Source organism: Gopherus evgoodei, chromosome 5 (assembly GCF_007399415.2).
Source record: "Gopherus evgoodei ecotype Sinaloan lineage chromosome 5, rGopEvg1_v1.p, whole genome shotgun sequence".
In the NCBI taxonomy this organism is placed as follows: Eukaryota; Metazoa; Chordata; order Testudines; family Testudinidae; genus Gopherus; species Gopherus evgoodei.
The window spans coordinates 103,567,490-103,587,903 of record NC_044326.1 but is presented as its reverse complement, the minus strand read 5'-3'; the positions used below and the strand labels follow the sequence as shown (position 1 = coordinate 103,587,903).

Here is a 20,414-nt window from a genome sequence, read left to right as displayed (position 1 = left end):
TAAATTTTACAATTTCTTACGTAAATTTTTCTTTGAGTATTTTAGGCAATGTCCTGGAATAAGACTCCAGCACCTAGGCTAATTGCACACAAAAGGCTTATCAACAAAATCAGATTGCTTCCATCACCAAACATATTTTTCAACAAGCTAATCTATGCTAACTAATTTTCCAGCTAAATGGAATCTATTCCGGCTAATCACATTGCTGCCTGGAGAACACTCCTTTATGTGCAGATACAACGAACCCCTTTCAGCCAATCTAGGAAAACTCAGTTGGTCACAAAAAAAGTCTTTACATGCATGCAGAACTTTGACAGGTTCCAAGCACTATATAAACATTAACTGACCTTCACAGCAACACTGCATGGTAAGTAAATAAGTAAGATTAGCTCCATTTTAAATACGGGAAAACTCTGGACAAGTTGCAATGATGTGCCTAAGGCCACAGAGCGAATGAAGGGATGGCACAGCTAACTATGGGGACATTCATTCTGACTTGGAGCAAGGCAGACTTCCCCCGCCCCCTTTCCAGTTTTCATTTCACTGTTTGAGGTGCTTATCTTTGAGTGCTTGACAGAAAGATGTTGGATGTTTTATTCTGTATGAACAAAAACTTGAGGAATTGCAAAAGTGTGCATTGGAGCCAGCCTAGAGAAATAGTTTTTTAAAGTGACACACTTTGATTACATTACAGCTGACCCACTGGGTTTCACTGCTGCATGTATAGCCTTCTATGAGCCTTGGCCTTTAATAGGCTGGCCCATTCTTTAATGCCTGTGGGGAAAGATCCCACCTAAATGAAAAAACAACAGAAATAAAGGCAATGGAGTACTTGTGAAATGCAAACACTCCCCTTTCCTCCACCCTGCCTTATCTTATTAAGTACAAATGTATGGACTTGGCAAAGTATTTTTTAACAAGGGTGCTGTGTGATTCTGTGTGTTCTGAATTAGAAGTTTCACATCTGTTTGAAACATGACACTATCTCTCATGACCCCTGATGTCCCTAATTTATGCCATGAGCCTTCGAACTCTGTAGGAGCCGCTGGTGCTCAAACATTTAATTAATCCAGCTGACATTTTTATGTTTTAAAGCTTTTGTATTTTGAAGGTAAAGTCTGCAGAGGTCTGCAAGCAGATGAGTGCTGACAGCTAAGTGCTACCCCCCATTCTTCTTACAGAGGAAGACTTTTGCTTACAGGGACAGCTTAGACCTGGTCTGAAATCTATTAATACTGTCCTTCACAAATGTATCCTGTTGTTTATGGTTCTTGATAAATAGATGTTTAACAGCTTTCAGCGGATGCCAGTAGAGGGCAACACTGTGATTTTATATCAACATATACCTGATAAAGCCTGCCTATGATCAGCCATCACACAATGTAAATTTGCACCTTACAACTCTTCGGTATGCAGCTCAGAATTCCTATCTAATTTTTACCATTCAACAGACATGGAGACTGTGGGTTGATGGGGCTACAAGTCATTGTGGCCTGAGGTTTTAGTGAATTATACAAGTGTCTTCTCATCCATAACTATAGCTTCAGTGATGACTGATAAAACATCTTTAATAAGATCCTAACTCATTTTATACTTATTCTTATTTTTGTTGTTTCTTTACCAGTTAAATTTTCTAAAACATTTAATATATGTGCCCAAAATATGCTCGTATGTGAGCAATTGGCCCTTTTAGGCATGCAAACTGGCAACATGTAGTTACTCATGCTATTTACGAGCCTCCCTCTCCCACATATATCCCTAGGGTTCTGCAGGATTAACGATGGGTCCTATTCAAGCCAAATTTGAATCTGCAACTACAGAACCTTTAGTACAACCCCAAAATCCTAACTTCTTTGTAACTGACCCAGAAATGAGTGTGTATATGTGTATGTATATGTGTGTGTGTGGGGAATGAAAAAGTCTTATGTCAGCTTTTAAAATTATTACATGCTTCTCCCCCACCCCTTGAATAAATGAAACTTGAGTTGGATTTCAAGAGTTGGGATGTATACAATCCTCATTATACCTGGCCAAAATTTCCCTTCCTCGCTTTGGATTATATTGTGCTACCCTTATTTACATCAGTGAGTGATCACCTGCTCACAAAAGAATCCCAATAGTGGATTTCTTAACGAGACTATCTGAGTGAACAGGTGCTTTCAAATGTGTGTGCAGACTGCACAATAAAGCCCATTTTTGGCCCAACTGGCTAAATTTCAAGTTGTCCTAAAAGAAGAAAAACACCTTTGTTCCAAAGCATATTCAAAAATAATAAAAATTATATATTTCTTCTGTGTGTTCCTGTTAAGCTTTTGCCCAGAGGGTGTATTTCATACTGGAATATATCTTAAGTCTTGAAATGAGAGATTCTCTCATTCTAAGAAAGTTAAGAAGTATTGGACATTAAATCAGGAGCAGCCAGTGCTATATAATAAATGCTGCTGGGGAGGTGACATTATCCATCTATGCTTTGGGATTTGTCTGTGATCAACCAAAAACCACCAAAAGTCAAATGTAAACATTGAAATTCCAAGCCTAGCTTCAGATCAATTCAGCCACAATAAATACTTGGGGATTTGCAGGTGTAAACCTTCTCTGATCAGGAAGGGAATCGATCTGTTGTGTTTGTGGAAGAGATTAAAAATAAGATGAATAATGTTAAGAAATGAAAATCTTCAGTAACTCATGTTTGCCCAGATCTTGCATATCCACCTCTTTTCTCCTCTCCCTACCGAAAAAAAAAAAAAAGTTAACCTTAAAAAGAAACAAAGATGAATAATGTAGCATGGTTTTTGTACAGCACACTCAGTTTCTTTTTTAGATATACCACTAATAAGACTGGTATTGAGACACTGTGTAAATATGCAGGTCATCTCACCACACTGAGGGCTTGTCTACATCAGAAAGTTGCAGCGCTGGTGAGGGAGTTACAGCGCTGCAACTTTGAGAGTGTCCACATCTGCAGGGCATCACCAGCGCTGCAACTCCCTGTTTGCAGCGCTGGCCGTACTCCCGTTTTGTCTCGGGTGTAGAGGATCCAGCGCTGGTGATCCAGCGCTGGTAATGCAATGTAGACACTCACCAGCGCTTTTCTTGACCTCCGTGGAAGGAGGAAGCCTCTGGTAATCAAGCTGGTTTCCTTTCCCGGTTTGCTCTCTCGGTCCCGGAGCCAGCCAGCAAACCGCAGGGAAGGAGACCTGCTTGCTCGGGGTTCCGGGACCGAGAGAGCAAACCGGGAACGCCGCGGTTTGCTCTCTCGGTCCCGGAGCCAGCCAGCAAACCGCGGGGAAGGAGACCTGCTTGCTCGGGGTTCCGGGACCGAGAGAGCAAACCGGGAACGCCGCGGTTTGCTCTCTCGGTCCCGGAGCCAGCCAGCAAACCGCGGGGAAGGAGACCTGCTTGCTCGGGGTTCCGGGACCGAGAGAGCAAACCGGGAACGCCGCGGTTTGCTCTCTCGGTCCCGGAGCCAGCCAGCAAACCGCGGGGAAGGAGACCTGCTTGCTCGGGGTTCCGGGACCGAGAGAGCAAACCGGGAAAGGAAACCAGCTTCGCCGCGGTTTGCTCTCTCGGTCCCGGAACCCCGAGCAAGCAGGTCTCCTTCCCCGCGGTTTGCTGGCTGGCTCCGGGACCGAGAGAGCAAACCGCGGCGTTCCCGGTTTGCTCTCTCGGTCCCGGAACCCCGAGCAAGCAGGTCTCCTTCCCCGCGGTTTGCTGGCTGGCTCCGGGACCGAGAGAGCAAACCGCGGCGTTCCCGGTTTGCTCTCTCGGTCCCGGAACCCCGAGCAAGCAGGTCTCCTTCCCCGCGGTTTGCTGGCTGGCTCCGGGACCGAGAGAGCAAACCGCGGCGTTCCCGGTTTGCTCTCTCGGTCCCGGAACCCCGAGCAAGCAGGTCTTCTTCCCCGCGGTTTGCTGGCTGGCTCCGGGACCGAGAGAGCAAACCGCGGCGTTCCCGGTTTGCTCTCTCGGTCCCGGAACCCCGAGCAAGCAGGTCTCCTTCCCCGCGGTTTGCTGGCTGGCTCCGGGACCGAGAGAGCAAACCGCGGCGTTCCCGGTTTGCTCTCTCGGTCCCGGAACCCCGAGCAAGCAGGTCTCCTTCCCTGCGGTTTGCTGGCTGGCTCCGGGACCGAGAGAGCAAACCGCGGCGAAGCTGGTTTCCTTTCCCGGTTTGCTCTCTCGGTCCCGGAACCCCCCTTGAAGCCGCCCAACAGCGCTGCAGTGTGGCCACATCTAACACCACTTGCAGCGCTGGTTGCTGTAAGTGTGGCCACTCTGCAGCGCTGGCCCTATACAGCTGTACTAATACAGCTGTAACAACCAGCGCTGCAAAATTTTAGATGTAGACATGGCCTGAGAAAAATCTCCTGAGTAGAATCTTTAGACTAAAGGATGTTAGCATCAACATCAACCATTCTACTCTAAGTTCCGAGATAGGCAGTAAAAAATAAAACATTTTCAGGATCAGAACATTGGAGATGGACTAATTTGTGGTCTTGTCTATGGTAGCATCATTGTTTTTTGCAGTAAACAAATTAAAATGTTTTAAAATACTCATCTCTCTTGAAAAATGAAAGATCTTAATTTAATTATTTTATGTGTAACACAGAAGGATGAGGTGTTGGCAAAAATCCTTCCCATCCCCTAATATTTATCTAATAAAATATCATTTCGGATACATATAATTTAAAAAACATCTATGACACAGGCCAATTTTTAACCAAAAAAACTTGCAACACCCTTATGCCTATAATCCTCATAAGAGCCGGTCTGACTTTTTTTTCCGCTGACAGCTGCAGCCCTGCTAGTAAGTCCCATGTGAGCCAATCTGATCTGTATACCCCAATCTGAACATTGCTAAAGGTTTCCTACATTCAGTGTTCACCAGACATAGTTTCTATATCTGACCATACTACATTTGCTAACATCCTCAAACAACATACCCAAAATAATTTTATAAATGCAAATGATATCTGACACCCATAATAATCAACTAAATAAAAAAATAGCAGCTGTCTTACTAAAAAGAGCACAACAAACTTGAGTGACAAACGTAGTAAATGCTGCAGCTATCCCTCCAGTTACATTTCACTGACTGTCATATCTCCATTGTTTAAAGTCAAACTGTTCAACAAATTACTTAAATTTCCTCTGACAAAACCCATCAGATGCCTCAGAGAAACCATGCTAGGATTTGGAATTAATTCAAAGTCTAGATTAGGGGTCGGCAACCTTCAGCACATGGCCCAACAGGGCAATCCACTGGCGCCGTAAGACATTTTGTTTACGTTGACCATCCGCAGGCACGGCCTGCCGCAGCTCCCAGTGACCATAGCTTGCCACTCCAGGCCAATGGGAGCTGTGGGAAGCGGCAGCCGTGGCCTGAAGATGATCAACCTAAACAAAAATGTCTCACGGCCCGCCAGCAGATTATCCTGATGGGCTGCATGCTGAAGGTTGCTGACCCCAGGTCTAGACATACTATTTCAAGTTTTTATTTAAATAAAACTAAACTTTCAATTTAATAAAAATAAATTTAATCATAATACGGAATCAAACAAAACTACTACATGATAGAAAACGATATGGGAGCTTTATGAAAAGTAAGATGTCATGATGAAATTTCCATGTATTACTTTAAAAATGTGTATGTATTTAAAGACCTAGCCATTTCAATTTGAGATCATTCACAATATGTACTGGACACTAATACAGCTTAAAAACTAAAATTTATTTAGATTCCACCACTCTTATTCACATCCTCTAGGATCTTACCCTATAAACAGTTCCTCTGATTTAATCAGACCACTTGTGGAGTAAGGAACTACAACATGAGTTGGATATCAGAATCTGGCCCCAACTTCTCATATCTTCTGGAACTATAAAAAAGTCATTTTCCTACCAATGAGTTCAGCAGCTATGGTCAAATGTCTTGAGCCTGATGATGCAGCAGGATTTTGACAAGGGACTAAAATGTGTCTTACTTGGTGGTACCTCCCTACTTATTTTGCTGTCACTGTAATAAACCATAGTTCCCCAAATTGACTCTCATTTTTAAAAATCTAGGGGAAAACTAGATATAAAAATCATTAGAATAATATTTTGTTAGAAGTTACTAATTATTAAACAACCTCTTGTGTAAGACTAAACAAATGATCATTTAAAAAAATTACAGTAATGTCTAGTGCAGAGGTCTCCAATCCGTGGGACTCGCCCGCCTTAAGGGGGCAAGGAGGAACGTTTGGGGGATGGGAGGGCACAGCTGCTGCCTGGGCCAGCCCCCACCAGGGGGTAGGAGGTGGGGAAGGAGCGCCACTCAGCTCTGCTCCTGGCCCCAACCACTGGCCCCATGCCTGGGAGCCCTGCTCTTGGCCACTGGCCCTGCACCCGGGGGCCCTGGCTGCTCCCACTCCCAGCTGGCCCAGCCTCCTTACCCCTGTCCACACATCCCCACTCCTGGAGCCGCGGCCTGAGAGGGGAGGCACAGACAGGGGTAAGGAGGAGGCACGAGGTAAAAAGTTTGGGGACCACTGGTCTAAAGATCTCTATTGAAATCAGGACAGTTTACAAACACATAATAGGACAGAGTCCCACCCTGAAGAGCTTACAATCTAATTAGACAAGACAAAAAGTGGAAAGGGCAACAGGCATAGAGACAAGAGCCAGAAATGTGGCATCTATTTGAAGAACTACTGTATATACAATGAAGCAGTCTTATGAGGATCTTCATTCACTTAGGTTTGGCAAAAAATATTTTCAATAATTTCAATGGATAATATCAATATTTATTTTTAAGCATTTTTTCAGTGTTTATTTCATTTTTTTAAAAAATGTTCATAGTGCAAAATTTTTGGTAGTAATAATTTTTTAAATTTTTATCTATTTAAATTTTCAGTTGTGGGAAACTAAGGGTGGGGGTCAGACAATTATTTAATGTCAGCAGACATTGAGATTCAAAAAGTTAAAGTTTATACCTGGTAAAGCACAAATTTCCCACATTATAGGTCAAAATATGCAAAGCAAATATCCTTAAAATCAAACTCTAGTTCTCAAGCAGCATTGTTCTTACTTTGCCTACCTGTAAATTTCAGTCATGATCAATGGAAATATTTTGTGCTTGTGTGTGTGTGTACACAGTGAAATCAATATTTACTGACATTTACCAATAAAAAACAAATACTTCCAAGCCTAATTACATTGCACTGGCATTCATTTTGTTTAATTTCTCTTAAAAAAAAATAATATCCATCCATGAGATACCTCTACTGGTTAATGTGTAGCTTTTCTCTCACTGATAGGTGATTCTTCGTTACCATTATTAGTGTTGAGTGGTTCATCTAGCCTTGTATCATTCTATCTGATTTACTGGAGTTGCTTTATATTAGTTAATTTAGAGCTTGACAGAGTTAGAGCACCAATGTATCAGATAGTATGTTTAAAAGTATATGAACCTTGAATGCTGGTTCAGTTGAAGATTTTGCACAATGGGTCAACTGAAGTCAGAGGCAGCCTTTCCACTGATTCCAGTGAGCACTGGATCAGGCCCAATGCTTAATTTAAAATCAAAATTTTTTTTTTAAATGACCTTGCAGAAAATTATTTTTAAGGAGCCAATCCTGCTGAGTGTTGAGGATGCTCAGAACCTTCCATAAGGCACTTAGCATCTTGTAGGATCAACTCATATACATGCAATGAACTTGTCTTATAAAGATTACTAAAGACTCTATATAAGGGGCATTTCAAGTGTATTATTTTTAAAAGGTGATTTTCAAAGGGACTTTGTTGAACTGCAGCTCTGAAATTCCCTGGGTTTAAATACCTGATTTGAGAGCAGCCTAAAGTTGATTAGAGTTCAAAAATAAAATAAAAAATCCATCATCACACAATTCTGGTGGAATGGAGACAATTCTCCTGGGGAGAAGTGGTTAAGCAACAGGGACATCTGGATCACATATGCAACACCCCCTACCAGGTGATCAATAGGGCAGTCCAGAAAGGGAGTTGTAAGAGCCCCTTTTAGTCAGAGATAATGTGGGGTGATGACAGCATTCAATAGCAAGTTGAGATGGGCAAAAGGTTAAAAGATAGAACAAAATTATAATCTGTGGCATATGCTTAGAATTGTATCTGTTCTGGAGTGCCTCACTCTTTACACATATACCTTATGCTGCTACTGTTCCACACCTTGAGCTTCCACTAAAGTAAATAGTTTTGTGTTCATAAGAATACTGAGCATTGATTTGATTATTATTTTATAATCAGAGGGAGAGAGAAAGAGAGAGAAAAATCCACAACAGTCACTAAGAAATGATTCACTGTCTACTGAAATCAACGGGACAGCTCCCATTGACTTTAATAAGGAATACTGGGAACGAAAATCACCACACAGGTGGATTATCTTGTGAAGATTAAATACGTAATATTGGTTTCTCTAGCACTCTTTCAACTTCCAAATACATTAAGATAATACTCAGTTAAGTATTTATTTCTAAATGCAAAATGATTTATTGACTCAGAGAAGACAAAAATCTCATTGCAAATAAGGTGCAATTTCCATTTCCCCAATTTTACAGTTATGGGGTCAAATTTTCAAATGTGCCTGTGTGTGGCTTAGGTAAATAAGGCACTTTTGAAATTGTTACCATTGGATACTAGCAAGGCCAAACTCAGTAATACCAAATGGGTCAGTATTCAAGCAGTGATCTTGGCCAAACACCGTAGCTAACTGTTCTGTATACGAACTCAACAATTAGGCTCAATGGATAAAGCAGACGATAAATAAGAGAGGTGTTTTTACCCTTTCCCTTCCCAAATATTTTGCTCATTTGGTTTAATATCAATCATTTAAATGTAGCATTGGATGTTCAGGGCTTCAGAAGGGATAAACGAAAACATTTAGTAATAGCTTAAAAATTTCTCTCATGTCAAAAGCCAAGCTATTTTATAACAGTTTGAAAGATACAATACAGGTTTTTCAATATTTCTGGTTTCCAATTGGGACCAGAACCAGAAAAGCCAAAATTCTTGTGCAATTATATACCCTGAACTTAGCTGGATATGAGGGGTGGGGTTATATTCCTTCACTGGGGTGAGAGAAGAGATCTTGCATTGAGACATAATGATTCCATTACATGCCAAAAATGGAGAAAAGGTCTTCAGCTGTGGTTCATTAAGAGGTGTTTCTTGGGCTGGAGGTTTCTTGTTGAAAGGACCTATACTTCCTACATTCTAATCAGGATTCTAACTGGATATGATCTGAACACAAGTGGCCAAGTATTTCTGTATTTTGTTTTTGCTCCCCTGATTATAAAAACAGAACCTTTTTGTTTGTGGATGTTCCCTAGCCAAGAGGCAACACTTGTATATCCTCAGCTACAAGGGAGAACCATAACTGCTTTGTGTGACTCAACCAAATGTGTTTCCTACTCTCAAGTAAAATTAGAACTACCAAAAGAGAAATCCTGAAAAAATGTTCTTTCCAAAAAAGAAAAGAAATTAGGTTGTTTTAACCAGACCTTTTAGTATTTTTTCCTTCTTATGTGCTCAGCTATCTCTTATTCTTGGGCATTAGAGCGACAATAGAGAAAGTCTGTTCTTGGAGATTTCTAGTTTAATTTTGCAGACTGAAGAGGTTTGAAGTGTTTAGATTAGTTTCAGATAAGCATCCAACCAGGAGGGACCATCAAAAGCTTCGTCATATGGTAGGAGTTTTGTTTGTTTGTTTTAAAAGTCAAAGGCTAATCAGAAATTACAATTCTGCAAAAGTCAATAAGTAAGGAAGAAGCAAATTGTTAATCAGACACAGAATATTACTAGTTTTATAATCAAATTCATAATTTTAGCCATAACTCTACCAAACATTACCATTACTTAAAAGAATGAGAACAGCTCAAGTTCGATTCTTTTCACTTATCAGTGGAATGGAATGATTCTGCTTCCCCAAGAAAGGAGCATTAAAATCTATGACCTCCGTGAACCCAGTGCTGGTATTCTTTTAAACTATACACATTAATCAAACTATTAGGTGTGTAACTCATTTGATCTAAAGAAGTTTCTTGCATTCAAGAAAACTATTCTTTCTAAGAATATATCTTTCTCATCCACTAGTAGTAGACAACAAGAAGCTGACAGCTTCATGAGACTTTACAGGTATTTTTGAAGATATAACTCTTGCATGGAGATAAACAGAATAATGATGTATAAGCTGAAAGGTTTAAGAATGCAGAGTCCTTAGCTCTGGGTCTTGATCTCTTTTTTTAATCTATTAGTTTAAAAAAAGAAAGTGTATCTACAGGTTATTGAACAGAGACAACCTATTTAAAGATATTTGGAAGCTGTTCATGGACAAGATACTTTTGATAAAGATACTGATATGCAGAGCCAATTCTGCTCTTAATTATATCTGTGCAATTCATATTAACAAGTTGCATAATATAAGAGCAGAATTTGGCCCTCAATTTTTAAACACAGTTAGGTTCACGCGAAGGGGAAAATATCTTCAAATATGATTTTCTAAAAGTATGAAAAGAACTTCAAAAGACTGCCAAAAATTTATTAAATATGGAAAAGAAAACAATGGGAAGAAAAACCTTGATATTTTGGCAATTAAGATGTAGAATCAAGGTTCCAGTTGATTTTGTCATTTTAATGCAACTTTAGTATTATCTGTAATTTATCTACTCTGAATTAGAGCTAAAGGAATTCTCTCAACATTATTTCAAGAATTAAAAGCTAGCTTATTGCACAGAGTGTAACAATATATAGGAAAGCTACACTGTATGCTATGGATTAATTTAAAAAGATATAACATTAAAGAAATAAATATGTTGGGACAACATTTAGGGCCTGAACTAAAGTAAATTCTTTGGGAGTCCTTCTATTGACTTAATTGAGCTTTCGCCTTAGACTCCTTGGCTAAAAGTGGGGGGAAACAGAGAAAAAAATCAAGTCTATCCCTCTATGCTTAACTCATCATCACACACATGAATATCTTCAAAAATCTGATGTGCAAGATCATCGATTGTCCATCACCAGCCCCCAAGCCCTGTTTATTGGAATTGGTAAAGAATGGAATGACTTTACACTCAGCACATCCTTGCTACTATGCATTGAAAAACAGCAGCTGTAAAAATAAACTCATCACACACCAAACTGTGATGCACAACTTCAAATACGGTATCCTAAGATTTCTATTCTTTTTTTAGATGGCATAATCAATTAGGAGACCAGCCATACAATTATTTTTTTTAAAATATGAGACAGTGATTTATTATCACATTTAAATAACTGTGTGTAAAGATAGATGCAAGAAAACACAAACAACAACCGGTATCTGTTAGCACTGAAAGTTAGTTGAAACTTTAGGCAAATAATTAACCTCCTGGCCCAGAGCTTTAAAACCCCCAAAAGCAGTTCATAGAATTTCTTTCACAATTTATGAACAATCAGTGGAATTTATTTCATAGTCAGAGAATTCTTTTGCTGAATTAACCCCAGCTCCCTCTGACCCTGAGAAGCCATAAACCAACAGGATATAGCAGGGAGAGAATGTGCTATAGTGTTTCTGCTGACCTACAGAGTGCTGTCTCTGTCATTCCAGGGCTGGAAACCCAGATGATGAATTACAGTGCATATGCCAGGCTCAGACCCAAACATCCACCTTCTTATACACATGCACACACAGACGGCTTCACTCACCCCAAACTGGCAGTTACAGCTGAAAGGGCAAGTACTGTTAGGCCTCATTTACAGAGGCCTATTCTAAGATAAAAGGGAACAGAAAATTGCTTATTTGAGGGAGCGTGCATACATCTGTGAGTAACACCATTTGAGAACATGCGCCATGTATTAAACAACAGTGAAGAGGTTTGCTTTAAAATTTTAGAGATGGGTTACAGTGCTTGGGAACGATACTTTGTAAAGAAGGGTCTTTCAAACTGTGGCTCATGGTGAGATTGCAAATTGGGTCAAGGTGGGTCACAATAGGTCATATAAAATAAATTCAATATAGCATATGATAATACTGGATCCATAACATGAGACTTGTAATGGTGTGCCACTTTCAGGCCAACGTAGTGTTGTAACATGAGCATCCCATGTAGGAGTTCAGTGTGGATTAATGCAGGATGCTAGAGCCCCTACTAATAAAAGAAAATTAATCTGAGCCCGTGTGTGCCTGGATTTCTCTCATACAAAACAAGACAAGCCCCGCTGAACATAGTTATATAAAACATGAATCACCGGTACCCATGCTGAGAGAACATGACAACCCACGTCACTGAATTGGGACACCAGCCACATCAGCTGTAATCACTAAGGCCTGAGGGCATTTCTGAGTCATTCACAACTGTGATGTTCAGTCTTTGTCAAAACTCAGCCCTGGCTCGGGGGGGGGGGGGGGGGGGGGGAGATATGACCCAGGAAGATGGATTGTTTCATTCAGAGCTCAGAATGAAATGAGATATGCAGAAATGTGATGACAAACATAGGAGGGTATAATTTTGAATTGATTTCATTCAAAACCACAGTGTTTAGTGAATGCCAACAGCATGAAGTCTTTAAAATTATTGTAACATTTAGAAACCATGGCTTCATGTTTAATACGCAGCCAAGATCTCTCACTGCTCAGAAAAACTAAAAAACTGTGTCAGGTCTTTCCCAGAGCAGTTCAAAGTAATGAACTTTATTATTAAAGACCATGATGACAGGGATTACCTTCACTGGCAACTCATATTTCCCTTTGCAGTGATGTAGCCCCTCAGAAGGTGAAGCACTACTTTGACCCTTTCAATTAACTAGAGAAGTACAGATTGTCCACAATGAACAGCACAATGAATCTCCTCTTTTTGACAACTTCAATAATTCATCTTGGTGGCACACATGGTCTAGTATCAGGGGGTAGCCATGTTAGTCTGTAGCCATAAAAACGATAAGGAGTTCGGTGCCACCTTAAAGACTAACAGATTTATTTGGGCGTAAGGTTTTGTGGGTAAAAAAACCACTTCTTCAGAAGACAGAATATGTCTTCTTCAGAAGAAGTGTTTTTTTACACACAAAAGCTTATGCCCAAATAAATCTGTCAGTCTTTAACGTGCCACCAGACTCTTTGTTGTTTTTACACATGGTCTAAACTTTGCTGACATCTTTGGTTACCAGGGCAAGCTGAACTCTTCTCTCAATGCAAGATGGTGTAAAAGCATTCACCAGAAAACCTGGCAATCAGTTTAACCAACTGCATAACACTAAAGTTATTCCCTTTTATTTCAAATTTCACTAGGGTAACTGTAGAATTAGTCAGGAACCAAAAGGAATGCATAAAATCAGTGTCTGAAGAAACTTTGTATCTAGCTGTCTATTTCTGTAGATTTACTAATATATATCTGGTGAACCATAGAGAGGAAAGACGTGAATCACAAACACCATGCAAAATATTAATGACTTGGTAGCAATAATTAGTCTATTACAAGCAAACAGACAGTTCTTAATGATGATGAGGTACTGCAAGTGACTTAAGGTATGTCTACACTACAGAATTAGGTTGATTTTATAGAAGTCGATTTTTAGAAATCGATTTTATACAGTTGATTCCGTATGTCCACGCTAAGCGCATTAAGTCAGTGGAGTGCGTCCTCACTACCGTGGCTAGCATCGATTTAAGGAGTGGTGCACTGTGGGTAGCTATCCCACAGTTCCTGCAGTCTCCGCCCATTGGAATTCTGGGTTAAGCTCCCAATGTCTGATGGGGCAAAAACATTATTGTGTGTGGTTTGGGGTACATGACGTCACTCTCCCCTCTCTCCCCCACTCTGTGAAAGCAACAGCAGACAATTGTTTTGTGCCAGACACCAGGGTGATTAGAAGAGCACAGCAAGGCACGCTGTGCATTAGAGAGACTTTGAAAACTAGTTTCTTGACTGGTCAGGCTGTGGTGTGACAGTTGTGTGTGTTTCTTCTTGATGCAAACCCACCCCCTTTGTTGATTTTAATTCCATGTAAGCCAACCACCCTCTTCCCTTCAAAATAAAGTAACTATTGTTTTGAAAGCATGCAGTCTTTCTTTATTAATTTTAAAAAAATAAAAATAAAAAAAGAGATAACGGACAAGGCCACATTGCTTATTGTAGCTACACTAAAAAAAAAATCAAATTGTTTGAATGACAGCCTTTTGTTGCTTGGGCCATCCTCTGGCAGTGGAGTGGCTGGGTGCCTGGAGCCTCCCTGCCCGTGTTCCTGGGCATCTGGATGAGGAGGCTATGGAACATTAGGAGGAGGGTAGGCGGTTATACAGAGGATGCAGTGGGAGTCTGTGCTCGTTGGCTTTCCTGCAGCTCCAACAGATGATTCATCAAGTATGTTTGCTCTCTGATTAGCCTCAGCATCGCGTCCTGCCTCCACTCTTTGCGCTCACTTAATTCTTTCCTGGCCTCTGTCACTGAATGCCTCCATGCATTAAGCTGTGCCCTATCAGTGTGGAAGGACTGCTTAAGCTCAGAAAACATGGCATCACGAGTGTGTTTTTTTTGCCTTCTAATCTGAGATAACCTCAGGGACAGAGATGATAGGGGGAGTGTAGAAACATTTTACACTCTATGCTTCTTGGAGGACTGCTTGATCAGCTGTGCTGCTGAGTTCACCATGCTGACCAAACAGGAAATGAAATTCAAAAGTTCCCAGGGCTTTTCCTGTGTACCTAGCTAGCGCATTGGAGTTCAAAGTGCTGTCCAGAGCGGTCACAATGGAGCACTCTGGGATAGGTCCTGGAGAATACTATTGATTTGTGTCCACAATACCACAAATTCAACCCAGTAAAGTTGATTTTAGCACTGCTCCCCTCACCGGGGAGAAGTACAGAAATCGATTTTAAGAGCCCTTTAGGTGGATGGAATGGGTTGGTTGTGTGGACGCATTCATTTTTAAAATCAACCTAACACGGCTAAATTCGACCTAACCCCATAGTGTAGACCAGGCTGTTATCTTGTCATGTTCTGTGACGGAGAAGTTTCCAGCTTAAGATACAAAAATCTTGAAAGTTCTCATCCCCTTTCTTTAATGGCAGCAATAATACTGAAGCATTTCAATTATCTATTGATCAAAGAATTACTTAAGCCTGCATATTTCTCCAATTTCTTGTGTAGATCATAATCTTTCAGCCAGGCTCATCCCTCACATCGAACTGTGAATATACTTTTTTTTGGACTCCTTTATGATTCAAGTAAGCCTCCTAAAATGTCGTAGTTATTGTTTCTGGTACAGTTATGGCTCCAAATTGTTGCTTTATCATAGTTCCCATTAGAGGTCTTGCAAGGACTGGGTTCATGAACCCTTTTCTCAAAATTTGAGAAATCATGCTTGAAGGAGCCAAAGCATTAAGTGTCATGGATAATGCTGTACATGTAAATAGAATTTTCAATCTGACAGCTATAAAATCCCCTCTGTTCAAAAGAGATCTGTTGTCTGATTTGAAAGTAACTAACACCACTTTACACTTGAGAAATGAAGTCTAACATCTGTAGTTCATAGAAACAGGGAAGGTGTGGCGTTCAAGAACAAACAATAGTCTACAACAGAAATTTTAAAAAGCATAATAGGATTGTGAGGAGAGAAAACTAAAGCACTTCATCTAAAAGATGGGGCTGGAACACACAGATAATCTATGATAATCTATCTATACCAAGCAAGGCAAATAATGATTTATGCAGCCATGCAGGTGAAAAGATTTTACGTTCAACAAACTGGGGAGTGGGAATCCAGAGTTTTTAATGAAGAAACGGAGTAATATATTGAAATTTCCTGAACACTGTGAGATAGTGGACAACAGTATTTTGGAAAAGCAGTAAATTACTCATAATTCTCATGTCCAGTATTCAAAAATATAGGAAAACTAAAAGGTGAAAGAGTTCCTTGTGGGATGGCAATGTGAGGAAGAAAAAATATTTTTGGTTAAAAAAATATCTTTTTTCTGAACTATGTCAACTTTGTCTTCAAGGACAGCCATATTCCTAAAAAGGATAACAGAGATAATAATCAGCCAACACTTGCCTAAGGAACATCTGGTGGAAGCAAACGAAAACAATTTTGTCCTTAAATAGAGTAGGCTGAAGAAAATCTGACACCGTACTAGTACAGCAACAAATCCAGACATATGGTGATCAACAAACATAAAGCCGCAAGCCCTACACTGACTTGCAAATATATGTACAGAAAGTTTTATAAGGGAGGGTGGTTCTGCTATGAACTATACGTGAGGCCTACAGTGTGTTATAATGCTAATATGAAACAGAAATAATGTATAAAGCCAACATATATTAGATCATGCCCATTTCCTTACTGGAGTTATATTTAATTATCTGTATTGTGAAAGCAGCCAAAGACACCAGTTAGGCTGGGATTCCATTTTGCTAGATGCTGCATAGTAACGCACAATTCCCCTCTACCCCCCCCAAAAATTCACATATTCCCCTCAAGGGTGAGGAGTTTCCTGGAGAGGGCAGAGCCACAACAGGCTTCTTTCACTCACAGGCCATTTGCTCCAAGTTTTACGGGGACAGGGGGACAAGGAAAGGAGGTTGCTGCCCTTCACACCTCAGAGAGCACCTGAAGCTCCCATTGGTTGTAATGTTGTGGAAGAAACAGATATGGAGGACAGAAGAAGAAACACAGATAAATTAGGGGATAGAAGGAGGAAGCTGTGGATGAAAGTCTTGCAAAGAGTTTGAGAAGTTGGGTTGTCAGAGACAGAACAAGCAGAAAAAGAAAGAGGAAAGGAGAGGTTGCACTGCAATTATTATTATGTCTGCCCTGCCCTTACTTTCCTTTTGTGTTTCTAGTTTGTTTTTTATTTTCTTTAGCTAAATGATATACAACTATTTCAGCAGAATTCTCTTTTTTACACCTGCTACAAGTGATAACTTTCACATTTATTAGAGAATAAGAGCTAAAAATATAAATTAATTTCATCCTTTTAGCCAGTCCATAAAAGATTTTTGTCTGGCTACATGATCAGATGTGGGACCATTGAAATTACTAGTATCCTGCATTGGATGCATTTAGAATTGTAAACTGTATCACAAACCAAACAGCTTTTATCTTAACAGATAGCCATGATAGAGGGAAGTGATTAAGACTTTTACTAAACATAGTAGAAAGCCAAGTGATTAAACATACACATGCTGTCATCTTTCTGCTACCCAAATTTGTTTATGCAAAAGTGAACAGACTGTCACGGGAAGCCTATTTGTTAACAGCAGCTTTGCATGTCAAACTCAAACTTACATCCTTTCATGCTGGAAGCAAAACATCACTAAAACTTTCAGCTACGTGCCAATTCCTTGAATTGAATCTGTACTGTGTGGTAACTGAAATCCTCCAGTATGACTGATTTGTTTGTATAAATCTTGTGTACATTGAAAAAAATAATATGGTTTGGGTGCAATTATGTATACAAGATTATGTGACACACACTGGGTATCAGGACGTTATAATGAAAGAGACTTTGTGACTAAAACAACTGAGTAGCATTGGGTTTAGGAATGGCGTGTTTGGATCTGGATTAGATATAAGATATGGTTAGAATCTGAGGCTGGATCAAGACTCAGGTCTGAATTTGGATTTTATACTGTTGCAATTTTGCAAGTTTCTTTGGAGCTTTCAGACATATCAAAACTGGAACTAGGAAACAGGCCCCTTGTCATTCTGGATTCAACTCAGAAACCAAAAGATAGAGGTGAAGTTCAGATCTAGGGATTCAAACCCATACTACATTATCTGAAATTTGAAAGGGTTCAGATTTGAGAGACCCTGCTGTTGGGATCTTTTCATTTATGAAGATTTAAAAATGGTCACAAGAAGATTTGTACATTTACCATTTTCTCCCAGAGTCATTTGGGCCCGAGAGGAAGTACAGCTTTAGAATCACTCTATAGTCCAGTGATTAGAGCATTCATCTGTGAGGTGGGAGACCCAGGATCCGGTCCCTCTGCTCCAATGACTATTTATTCAGAATTCAACAGCTTCACCAGAAGACCTTGAGGGAGCTATATACCAGAATATCCCACAGCCCAATGATTACAGCACTCACCTGAACAGATTCCAATTCAAATTCCTTTTCCTCCTCAGATGGAGAGGGGACTGTGGTGGTGCCACCCATCAGGTTTTATGGAAATATACTTGAGAGAGAGAGAGAGAGAGAGAGAGAGAGAGAGAGAGAGAGTGTGTGTGTGTGTGTGTGTGTGTGTGTGTGTGTGTGTGTGTGTGTGTGTGTGTGTGTGTGTGTAAATAAAAACATAACTGGAATGTGTTTTATGCTACATATGCCATGTAACACATCTCTGTAAAGGTCATAATCTACTGAATCTATTAATCCTATTTGTATGCATGTTTCAGTTTTGTATTCGAAGCTATGAATACTGGCTGCATACTTGTTTGATTCAAAGTAGGCTGTAGTTAAGCAGTTGGTCAGCTTCCTGAGAAAAGACTATTCTCAGTAACTGCCCAATCAAGAAACGCTTAAGCCAACAATGAACTTGGAGACACCAATCCACATCTGGGCTTTCCCAGGAATGTGGCTTGGCTGGTAAGGAACTCAGTCATGCATGGACATGTGACTTGCCCAGGTGACTCCAAAGCCCCATTTTGTAGATGGACTTTGCATAGGAGTGAGGAGGGGGATCTCCACCCACAAGAGAAAGTCTATTTAAGCCCAGAGGAGACCCCTCCATTTTGTCTTCAGCTGACCAAACAGAGAGCCTCTCCACCCCCAAAGATACCTCAAAGAAACTGGAACAAAGGACAGTGACTGCAAGGGGTGTGAGTGATTGCTGGACCCAGACCAAAAGGAGATTAGTCTGTAAAGGGGAGCATTCTGGAACTGGTGAGGATTTTATCTGTATTCAGTGGGATTAGACACAGACTGGTGTGTTTTATTTTATTTTACTTGGTAATTCACTTTGTTCTGTCTGTCATTACTTGGAACCACTTAAATCCTACCTTCTGTATTTAATAAAATCACTTTTTACTTATTAATTAAGTCAGAGTATGTATTAATACCTGGGGGGGGGGAACAGCTGTGCATCTCTATCTATCAGTGTTATAGAAGGCGAACAATTTATGAGTTTACGAATTTATTTGGGTTTAGACCCATTGGGAGTTGGGCATCTGAGTGTTAAAGACAAGAACACTTCTTAGATGCTTTCAGTTAAGCCTGCTGCTGTTGGGCAAGTAATTCAGACCCTGGGTCTGTGCTGGAGCAGACGGGCGTGTCTGGCTCAGCAAGGCAGGATGTTGGGATCCCAGGCTGGCAGGGAAAGCAGGGGCATAAGCAGTCTTGGCACATCAGGTTGCAGCTCCCAAGGGGGGTTCTGTGATCTATCCCATTACAGGGACTTCAGCTGGTGGTCCCCTATATCTCAGCTGAGTACCCTACGCAGTGGGACCTGCCCCACACCAGCTGTTTTGTATGAACTCACCCAAGGCGCCTGATCCAATAGGTGCTCTCTGAGCATGCTTACTGGATTAAGTCCTGCACATGACTTAGGCAGAGGAATGCCTATCTTCCCCTGGTTTGTGAATTGCTCCTGGGCTTAGGCAAGAGATAGGTATGCAGGTACCTACAGGGAGGAAGCATGCTCAGAGGCAGAAACAGACTGCTAGGGAACTTTGAAAACTTAGGCATCAAGTGAGTTTAGGCACCTACAAGGTTCAGTGGGAGTTTTGTAAATTGCAGCAGTCCCAAAACAGGGACTTAGGTGCCTAGCTCCTTTTGTAAATTCAGGCCAAAGAGTCTTAACAGGGCAAGAGTGACCCCCACACACTCTCCTAATGCAGCAAGTAAGACCCCCAAAAGGATCCTTCCACTTGTCCTTAAAAGACAGTCTTGGTAGATTCTAGAATTTGTCTGCAACACATGCCCCTCAATGCACAACACCTTCAAAGACAAGCTGAGGAAATTAAATGCAGAACGCTGCTAAACACTAAAAACCATGGACTGAACAGAGTCACTGGTTTTATGGCTCATGACAACAATTTGTAATGTCCTACTGCCTGCTAACCCTTAACTGCCCACTTCATTTTAAGTGGTCTCCTATAGCATGTATGAACCCTTTATGCTTAGCACTCTGTCTTACCTTGTATTTAGCTCAGACAATCTGGTTACCTTCCCCAGACCTGAAGAAGAGCTCTGTGTAAGCCTGAAAGACTCTCTCAGGAATTAAGACCTGCAGCTGCACCTGCCCAGTTGTCAGGCAGACAATCACAGCTAGGCCACAGCAGAACCACCTGATTGGTTAAGGCAGTCAAGTGGCTCGCTCTTAAGCCCAGCAGCTGCGAGGATCAGTGGCTGCATAATCACACACCCACAGATTGTCTGCCTCCCTGTGCTCACCTTACTCCCAGCTCTGCTCCAGCCTAGACCCTGCCATGCACCC

General features: G+C 40.9%; 1 protein-coding gene across 13 annotated transcripts in view; it reads right to left on the bottom strand.

The window, feature by feature from the left end:
• PRDM5 (PR/SET domain 5) overlaps positions 1–20,414 on the bottom strand; it is a 164,250-nt gene that overhangs the window by 42,299 nt on the left and 101,537 nt on the right. The window contains exon 16 of one of the 13 annotated variants that reach the window (XM_030564638.1): positions 15,821–15,992. The exons of 11 other annotated variants lie outside the window; for them this stretch is intronic. In XM_030564638.1, coding sequence (XP_030420498.1) covers positions 15,958–15,992 — 35 coding nt within the window. In that variant the 3' untranslated portion in view covers positions 15,821–15,957. Of the gene's footprint in view, positions 1–15,820; positions 15,993–18,124; positions 18,159–20,414 lie in introns of those variants that run through there. One more of the 13 variants, XM_030564639.1, reaches the window with a different exon arrangement.